The sequence below is a fragment of the Amaranthus tricolor genome, chromosome 17 (assembly GCF_026212465.1).
Source record: "Amaranthus tricolor cultivar Red isolate AtriRed21 chromosome 17, ASM2621246v1, whole genome shotgun sequence".
NCBI classification, from domain to species: Eukaryota; Viridiplantae; Streptophyta; class Magnoliopsida; order Caryophyllales; family Amaranthaceae; genus Amaranthus; species Amaranthus tricolor.
The window spans coordinates 14,010,348-14,021,020 of record NC_080063.1 but is presented as its reverse complement, the minus strand read 5'-3'; the positions used below and the strand labels follow the sequence as shown (position 1 = coordinate 14,021,020).

The following is a 10,673-nucleotide window of genomic DNA, read 5'->3' as shown; positions in this document are numbered from 1 at the left end:
TCTCAAAAAAATGACCTCAAAACAAAAAGCTCATACTCTTATTTTCTCATTAATTTATTTTAATTGGGCTATATATCCGATATATCTAATGCGTCTCTTGAAAAGACCGTCTATCACAATAATGTGTGTAAAATAATTTCTCAACTATCTAAAAGATTTAATTTTTGTTGACTCTCCTTACAATTCTTTATGAAAATTTCATTTAAGGAAATTAGGGAGTATAAGCTATTTATATTCTGAAAAATAAAAAATCAACAAAATGCAAACAAAACTAGGTCAAAATGTGTTGACATATCAGTTATTTGTCGACCGATAGTAGTCAAAACCAAACTCAAGATTGATAAACCAATATTTTATACAATTAGTATTGACAAAAATAATTCTTACAAAATAAGGGCGGCGGCACAGATTGTGCATGAATATTATGAGGAAAAGAATTACAATTTGGGAATAAATGTAATCGATTTTATTCCGAAAGTAAGTAATCTGGTAAGACAAAGAATCAATAAGCCAAAAACCAAAAGTCAATTATGGACTTTTTTATTTGTTGTTAAATTTTTTATTTATATCACAAATTTTGGACAAAAATAACCTTGTCATTACTCATTTAAATATTTTAATAATTTTTATGGTCCCCAACATCTTCCACTTAATTCATTTTAACATTTTTATATCAGCTCGTTTTTTATTATACCGTCTCACGGTGATACGACCTCAAAACAAGAAGCCTATAAGCTAAAAGTTTCTGTTAATGGGATATTTAATCCAAATATGAGATATGGCTCATGGTGAGACCGTTTCATAATGAATTTGTGTTTTTATATTTCTTGTTGTTCCTCATATTTTCCACTAACTTTATAAAAATATTTTTTTATTAGTTGTGGTCTCTATATTTTTTTCATTAATTTTATTTCAATATTTTTTTATTTATGGTCCCCACTTTTTGTCCATCAAATTTATTATTCAATAAAATAATGTATCCACTATCTAAAAAAATTGTATTTTTCTTAATTTCCATGAGAACTTCAGTAGGGAACGAAGGGAGTATAAAATATTTTAGAGCCTCAACAATTAGCTTAAACTTTTGGTTGAGTTGAATTATTGACACTTAGTAAAATTAAGGCATATGTCGCATCCACACTTCTAGCACCAAATAAAAAGGCTTTCAAGTGAAGGGCATGTTAGAGTATATAACATATTATGTGAGTTGGTTCATTGACACTTAGTATAAAATTAAGACTTGCGTCACATCCATAATTCTAGTCCAAAAGACTTTCATGTAATAGGGCGTGTTAGGGTACATAACATATTATAAGCCCTCAACCATTAGCTTGAACTTTTAGTTGACTTGGTTTGTTAACACATGATAGATGTTACATAATGCAAAACGTTTAGATTAAGTTAGTTGAGTCTTATTTTTACTTTTTAAAATTTTTTATTAACCTTTTTATTTTTAGGGTAGTTTTTTAATTTACATTCACTATTTTTACGGTTGTTTCTTAAAGTGATTAGATGTTTAAATGTTTAAATTTTACTAAATATTACATTTGATCTATATGTGCCAAAATAATTTAAAATTATTTGATAAATTTAAAATAAAATTATCAAATCGAAGTTAACATGTAATTTAAATTCAGATAATTTATTAAATCGAAGTTAACCTGTAATTGAATTTTGTTGAATTTAAATTCATTTGTTGTCAAATATCAACTGACGCGAACCACACCTAACCCGTCATACATCTGATTGAACCCAACATCAACGACCCGCCCAAATCTTCAACGTTCTCGTTTATGACCGAAGATCGATATCAACTAGACTTGATTTATATAACTTAATATTATCTAAACCGACTCGAATGACTAAAAGTGAACTGAATACTAAGAATATTAACTGATTTGAAACTGAATCGAATTTCACTCGATTTGATTTTCACCTACTCCAAAATCGATTTGAACACCTGTTTGTACACCTCTATTTATATCCCGAATAGTTGTGTACCCAATAAGTGAAATTAATTCAGTTTAGGTGATGCAACTCTCACCATATGCAAAAATTCATAATTAATAACCATGATTTGTAGATCACCACAAAAAAAAATAATATTAAAATAAACAAAATTTAAAAAGATAAACTAAAATAACAAAACACTCACCCTATCATATCTTACCATATAAGGGTGATTTATTAACCTTACATATAACCGTTATTTACCAAAAGCTCTTCCACCATATGCGGTGCAACAGTTACATGGTTGTTCTGATTTCTAATGCTACAAATTTTGAGTTATTGAAAAAAATAAGATTATTTAACAACTTAATTCCAAAAATAAGCTCCGTGAAAACTTATTTCCCAAAATAAGCGTCCGTACATCCAAGTCTAGCCTCGGGAAGAGTCGCAGTTATTAACAGCGAAAGTGAAAAAAAAATTAAAAGCCCAAAGTCGCTGTTAGTAACAGCGACTTAAAAAAAAATTTTAAAGCCCAAAATCGCTGTTACTAACAGCGACTTTAAAAAAAAATTTTTTTTTTTAAAAAAAAAAAATTATAATAGTACTGAACTTAAAGTGATCGTTATGTGAAAGTTGTTTCTTTCGCTTTGCTGAATGTTATTCAAATGAGTTTGAACCTTAAAGTAAGTAATATAGTCTCACATGCTTACTAGCTATACCAACTACTTTTAAGTGATTTTTTCTAAGAACAAAGGGGGTAAGCTTGATATTAGTTGAGAGGAGGTTTGTTTGAATGGGTAATTTGTTAATTAAAACAGAGTAAGAATAGACAGAAGGTTTGTTATAAATGGAAAGATATAAGGAGATACATTTTCTGAGTTTTGAACTTTACCCAAACAATCAGCAAAGCGAAAGAAACAACTTTCACATAACGATCACTTCAAGTTCAGTACTATTAAAATTTAAAAAAATAAAAAATAAAAAAAAAATTAAGTCGCTGTTAGTAACAGCGACTTTGGGCTTTTAAAATTTTTTTTTTAAGTCGCTGTTACTAACAGCGACTTTGGGCTTTTAATTTTTTTTTTTTTCAGTTTCGCTGTTACCAACAACGACTCTTCCCTAGGCTAGGCTTGGATGTACGGACGCTTATTTTGGGAAATAAGTTTTCACGGAGCTTATTTTTTGACTTAAGTTGTTAAATAATCTTATTTTTTTCAAATTTCTAGGGTAGGGAATACTAGGGATTACCCTTTTAATTTTATTGTAGTTATTATTTCCAGGGGAATTTAAGGCCCGATACATGCCGAGTCATTTGCTCACAAATCCAATCAATATTGAATAAGCCAGACTCTTTAAATGTCTACTAATAATATTCTTAATACCTACCGAAAAACTTATTCTATATTTTCCTTTCCGAACCAGCCCAGTTAGAGATGGTCTTTCATAAGAATTTGTGATATTGAATTATGTAATATATAACATAGATGAATAGTAGTTGAATTTATTCAGCACACGTAACGGTGAGCGTTAAACCCACCTTTATACTAGTAGACTTGATTAGTTGATTTGCACATGACGAGATTGTTCTCTTGTTCATGTATCATTGTACTAACAAGAACAACTCAATTTGCTTTTAGAACGCGTTGAATGTCGTTTGAAATGAAACACCCATCAAAGCTTTGAACAGATAAAAGGGCCTTGTACATCAAATGGTGCCGACTGCGTTGCATCATTAAGTCGATTTTGATCTCCAAGAAAATCTAAGACTACTTTTACCAATTCATTCTGATGCGAAGTAAATTCGTGATCAGCCCCTTCTATAATATGAAGCGTATGATTGCCAATGACTTTATGAAATTCCAAGGCGTCCTTAACTGCTACAATTTGGTCCATTGAACCATGGATACTTAAAACTCTGCAGGGTAAAGCTACAAACATCAGAATCATGACCAAATCCCCCAGTTTAAAGACAGCGCAACATATAACTTATAACAGCAAAACAAAACAAATATGTAATTCAACAATTGCGACTTAATAACAAATAATCAAATACTCGAAGTGTTTACCTCTTACAACCGCCCAAAAGAAAGAAAAAAAAGACATCGTTATCTCATTCTATCTCAACTCACTCCTTTGCTAACCTAGGAAAAAAGGTTTTTCGGCTGAGCACCTAAGCTGCTTTTCAACTGCTCCCCTGTTCGCTCGAGCAAGCATTTTACTTGCTCATTCGAGCTTCTCTGTTCTTGGTGATTTGAGTCTTTAAATATCAACTTTCCCCTCAAGACCAAATCTCTACCTCTCCTCAAATGTTACCATTGGTGACTCACACCTTGCACGGTTGCACCACCAGCTTCATGTCGCCATAGTGCAATCATGCACTGACGGTCACAATTGCGTCAACGAATATGGTGATGAGGTAAAGATGCGGTTGTCATACTGCCAAACAAAGGCCAAAACGACACAGATAATACCAGTTTGGTAGATATGAAAACCGCAACCCATATAATACGATACAGCCTTGTCTTTTCATTGTTGTTTATCTTTGTGCCCCTCACGGCATCATCAAGGGTAAAACTATCCATAAGACTTTATTCAGAATGAGTTATATTCTCCATATGCAAACATAAAATTTGTTAGGTTAATGGTGAGTCCTGTCACATCGTTGAGATTAAGGATTTGGCATTGTTCTGGTGAATGGTGAACCAAACCCACAAGGGTGTGCGTTCGCTTCAAGTCTTTAAACAAGTGTTGAATATCAAAATCTTACTTCCAGACCGCCAATATCATACCCTAATGGCCTATAACCTATACCCGAGTCAGATGAGCAATAACTATCATTTTAGAAACACAAATTCAAAAAAAGAATTGCAGTTTCATTGTTACACGAAGACGGATCAATTGCTGGAAGCCTGGAAAGCTAATAATTCAGCAGCTATGATCTGAAAATTGCTAACGATATCAAACTCACACAACACTGACCTGCAGTTCTCGGGTATTAAACAACATGCTGCTTGAACATCTGTTGAAAGGCGATCCATTAAGCTCTCCTTAGTTACACGGTACTGAAATTTCCCTGCAAGAAGACACCACTGAGTTGAATACTGAATTAAAAAGTACATTACCAATAAAAGACCAACAACTACAATTTACAATGAATTCCAAAAAGAGCAAATAAACAAAATCTTTCATAACAAAATCAGTTTATCGGCAATCTAGATAATGTTCCGTTTAGCTTACCAGTTTTACTAAAAACGTCAATAAATCCAGTGTTAGCCATCCTCTCCAGATAATTCTTGCCCAGGCGACCTTCAATGCCTTTCTTCAGATCAAAACGACCAGAAATATTAACAACTCTATGAACACCGTGGTATTTAGCAGCATACAGCAGCACTACATTCCCTCCTGCACGAACCTTTTCCACACCCGAGTTATTTCGCTAGAGTTTTGAGCTTGCTAGTAATCTGCCTAATGCAGTTAAACAAAAAGGCATAACATTGGCCACCTGAAAACTGAAGTAAAACGCACAAAGCTTGTCAGAAGCAGATTCTTAGGTTGCCAATGCTATTTTTATTATGGAGTGGTTAATTCCTAGAGTTGTTTGAACTCGAGTATGTATGAATGGATAACTAATTCCTTTTTCTTTCCATGATTTAATTCAATAGGATTTAATCAATTCAGAATTATTCTATTAAAAAATATTTAAATTCATAACTTCTGTAGTCACCATTGGGAAGACAAGACTGTGGAATAAGTTAGAGTCTGGTTGATTTGTTATTGGGCTGCCACGTGAAAGTCGAGACTCAGTAAAAATAGTTTTGATAAAAGATTACATGTCGAAATGGTGACTAATTGGGATCTATATGTTTGTTTGTTGCATCAATTTCTCTGTAATTGCCTAAGATTAGGAGGTTATATATTAAAAAGTTGCTTGTCTAAGCCCTGATTTGCCAGATTGATGTGGACATTATCAATATACATAGCCTTGTATATGAATTAATGATGGGATTTATCTAGTTAGTAGTTTATCTATGCATGCTAATGGGGAGATCTTTATGCCCTAAATGTTAGTTTAATGGTTTCCATTTCTTTTAATGTAAATCTACCGTATAAATCATATCATTCCCCGTAAGTGTACCTTGATTTCTAGATATTACACTATATTTGGATAACAATTTTAGAAAGAAAACAAAGGGAGGGAAGGGGAAGGAAGAAAAGGGAAAGGAAGGGAAGAGAAATGGAAGGGAAATAACTCTTGTTTGTATAGGAGGGAATGTAAGGATACGGAAGGGGATGCTTCAAATCTTTCCAACTTTAGAGAGATTGGAACCTTAACAAAAAGTATCCATCAAATCCTTTTAATTCCCTTCCCTCTAAATCCCTTCCCTCACATTTTGCTATCCAAATAAGGGATTCTTCCTCCCTACAAATCTCTCCCCTTCCTTTCCCTCCATTTCCGCCCATTCAAACACGCCCTTAGTGTAGTGCTCTGACTCCCTACGATTACACCATACGTTTACGGTCTATAAATATTACAACTAGTACATTAGAACACCAAAAATTTCTTAACTACTTAATTTCATAGTAAAATAAAGCTACCTTTACTATGACCAATAATTGTGCTTATAACAAGGTCAAGTCCCCGGAAATGTTGGATAACTGCATGCAAATCCTCAACTTCTCTACGGTAGTTTCCATATAGAAAAGAACCCTCACTTTCACTGCATAAAGAGCATGAAATACTTTAATCAAAGTGTCACATCCTGAATTTTTCATAAAATTTAGGAATTTATTGTCATCTTGAACTACAACTTTTAATAAATTGACTCATTAAATCATGTGTAATAATTATTTATGTGAAATTGCATACGATGTTTGCTACCAAAGGCCTCTTTGCTATCACTACCAAGAGCCACTTAATGACGTTGGGATAATGTAATGGACATTATAAGTGCTGCTTAGACACATAAGAATGCACTATTAGCGCATGGATAAAATATGACACAGTAGACCTGCTAGCCACTTCACAACTATAGTTTTAAATTAGATGTCTATCACAGCGTGTGGACCAAGAGGAATCAAATCCGGTAGTTTCTTTTTTTTTTTTTTTGTGTGTGTGGGGGGGGGGGACGGGGTATTTCTTGCCTATTAATCTCTGTTTTAATAGTTCAGGATAGAGAGTTGTCCAGTAAGTTTCACAAAACTCACCCATTTCCAGCAAAGTCGAAACGGAAGGTACTAATTCCGATCCTTTCTATTGCATTGGCAAGGCTCACCATGGGTATGCGTTCCTAATAACATTCAATTAAAATTATGGAGTGTCAACTAAATTGAGTTGTATCTGTCAGTTCAAAACAAAAATAAAGCAGCTCCCACTTAAATTGACTCAAGAAGAATATCACTTTACCACCGTAAACCACAAAACACAAACTAGTAACAAATAATTCACATCTAAAGAATATACGTTAAAAAAAAAAGTTCCGGACGCATCTCTGTCCGCACCGTATGGAAAATTTAGCAGAGAGCAAAGATGGCAGCAAGCTAAAGTGTGATCATGCAAAAATATAAATTCCACTTCATATTTTTCGAGAAAATATCTAACTGCAATGGTAGAAACAAGATTGTAACGTAGGCTTTAAAAGCAAGTTGAAACAAGAAATCAGGCTCTCCATTGTTTTCATATGTTGTGGTGGAAGTAAATGTAATATGTTCAAAATTGAACTATTGCTAACTTTCTTCGGGATCAAATACTAACCTTTGTAGACTTGATTCCATGGCATATAATTACAAGATCCTTGGACCCTGTGTCATGCAATATCCCCACTAGTTTTTCGCTATGATGATTTGGTATGATAAACTTACTTTTTGTTGTCACTGCATCAATATATCAAAAGGAATTTACAACGGGCACAATTTCTTTTGAACAATTAGCTGACAAATAAAGATCAAGACCAAAGCATGTTACAAAAGTGAAGCAAAAGGCGTGGATGATTAATGAAGCAAATAGATAATAACTATTACCGTTAAGTTTTAATATCTATACTGCTCTTATTGTTTTAATATCTATACTACCATGCAAACCATTAGATTCATCGCTCTTAACAGTTTTACTCATGTACACCACGAAAAGTTCCGGGTCCCGGGTGATAGTAATGTTGAAGCCTCGTGATCAATGGGACATGTGTACAAATCCCTTTCCTTGACCCGAAGGGAAACTTATTTCTGCTGAAGACTCTAGACCACTGGATTTTCCTAATGATTGATCCCCAAGACCCCAACAACAACAATGGTAGGAAGCTGAATTCTTCATGACTTTGGGGTGTAGAAGTTTATCAACCGCATTGAGTAAAGTTCTAATATGGTCATTGTGGGACGAATAATTGGTAGTGGTGGAAACAGAACAGATACTGGTAGAATATCAGATGTGCTTGTTGGTAATGAGAGACATTGTGTTTTCTTGGTTAGCTTAAGCTCGAGTTTGAAAGATGGCGATTTGCTGCTAGATTTTTGCTTATTATTATGCCCCATTCTTGATTGATTTGGAGAATTAAGGCCTTATAGAGATAGACTTCATGGAAAAATGACTTAATGATCCACATGATAAACAAGCTAAAATTCATGGAATTAAACAACAAAAAAATGAAGTATTACTAGGTAAGACCTTCAAGTTTTTGGATTTAGTTCATTATAACTCGTAGCTTATAGATGACAAGCATAACGAGTAGCTTGTGCCAGGACACATTTGTTACCCGAGTAATGTTTCCATAAGACGAACTATATAGCACCAAAATTAAGTATTATTAACCATCCCTTAATGAGTTCTTGCAATGTATGATAGTATTATCTATCAATTGGACTACAATACTCATACGCATACACATAAACAAATATCAATAATATGTTCAACTCCTTCTCGCCCTATGACAATTCCTACTTACTTAACATTAAGATGAGGACATAAGATTGTGTTCGCATAACATTTTAGGAAGAAAGGAAGGAGAGGGATGAAAGATTGACGTGTTTTCTTTTCAAATCATTCCAATGCTCCCTTTTTGGTATCCAAATAAACAAAATGGTATCCTTCCTTTAAAGGGCTCTCATTGAGGGTGTTCGAGGTGATTGACTGGGCCCTTTCTTTCTCTCGTATATAAAAAAGTTAATAAAAAAAACATATGTTAAAGTTTATTAATATAATAAATATATTTACTAATAAAATAAGGTACAAAATAAAAGTTTTGCACAACACCCCTAATTTTTCAAGACGACTTGCCTTCCATTTCCCTCTCCTTACCTCCCCTTGATTTCATTCTAGCCAACGTAAACCGAGGAAGAAAGGGCTTGATCCAACAATACTAATCAATAACAAAACTATCACATACTAACAATTGCAGCTAAACCAAGGCTAACAGCAAAAGGCAAACCTTTACATGTATAACAATCAATTTACTATTTCCAACTGTTAATATCATTTTCTTATCTTAATCAAATTAGCAGAATAATATACAAGGGTATTCTATAATCCCAATCCCCAAATCAATAATTATCAATTACACACCATTAATATGAAAACAGAAAAGCTCTAAACTTTAGAACGATTCATCCAATAATGAGCAAAATCAATGAATTGGGTATAAATCACAAACACAATTGTCTTTCTGGAAAATGAAAAAAAAAACCCAATTTTCTTAGCAATGTATAATATAGTTTGCAGAAAATAAGGATTGCGATCATCAACATGACCTAACTTTTGAGATATAACGATACAGAAAGAGAAGTAATATCAAGTACTCACTGTGTGAATTCTTAAGATGACTTAATCTGTTATTTGCTCGTCCCTCTTCTACGGACAAATTTAAGTCTTTGGGTTGATGATCAGCCATGATGAAGAGATCTTAGGGGTAGATTGGAACTTGGAAGAACAATGAAGGTAGGAAATTAATTTGCGAAAAAAAGTGTTATTTTTTTCTAACTATAATTTCACGTGTTAGGATTTTCACGTAGTAATTAAAACTTTTTAAAAATTTATACGGTAACTCTGAGATTTATTAACTTTTTTTCTCCGTGACCTTTTTACACAGAAAACATTTGAAAATGTCAATTACAAAGCTTAAACCATGTTGTACGCCTATTTTATTCATTTCACCATATCAAATTGCATTAGTTTCATAATTTGATAGTAGAAGAGAATTGAAAAAAAAACTAGGATTTGAATTTAGGAGAAAAAACGTGATTTGGAGAAAAGATGGTAGAGGGTTTATGTTTTGGTGGAAATTTATGAAACTGATACAATTTGATCTTGTGAAACGAATAAATAGGCGTACATCATGGTTTAAGCTTTATAATTGATGTTTTCAAACGTAATCTGTGTAAAAAGGTCACGGATAAAGAATTTGCTAAACCTCATGGTTACCACGTGGATTTTTTAAAATTTTTGGTTACCACGTAGAAAATCCAATACTTCAGAGTTACCAGGTGAATTTCCCTTTGAATAATTTGTATATGATGAAGATGTTTTATGAATTATTGTCTTAATATTATTTTTTGTGAATTACAATATTAATGTATTAATTTTTACATCATTCAAGTTAAATCACAAATTCCAACTACTTAACCTAAATTTTTTTTTACCACTAAAATGGTGTTAATGTTATGATTTGGCCTAAACACAATAAATTTTGATAATTTTGTACTGTATCTCGCAGAAAAACCATTAAGACTATAATTCG

General features: G+C 32.9%; 1 protein-coding gene across 1 annotated transcript; it reads right to left on the bottom strand.

The window, feature by feature from the left end:
- Positions 1–3,389: 3,389 nt before the first annotated feature.
- LOC130804376 (uncharacterized) lies at positions 3,390–9,902 on the bottom strand. Its single transcript, XM_057668790.1, has 7 exons — positions 9,740–9,902; positions 7,703–7,821; positions 7,156–7,238; positions 6,547–6,668; positions 5,188–5,352; positions 4,930–5,023; positions 3,390–3,865 (listed from the first exon to the last, which is right to left on the bottom strand). Exons 1-7 carry the CDS (start codon positions 9,825–9,827, stop codon positions 3,622–3,624), a joined length of 915 nt encoding a protein of 304 aa, XP_057524773.1. The 5' UTR covers positions 9,828–9,902; the 3' UTR covers positions 3,390–3,621.
- Positions 9,903–10,673: the final 771 nt, after the last annotated feature.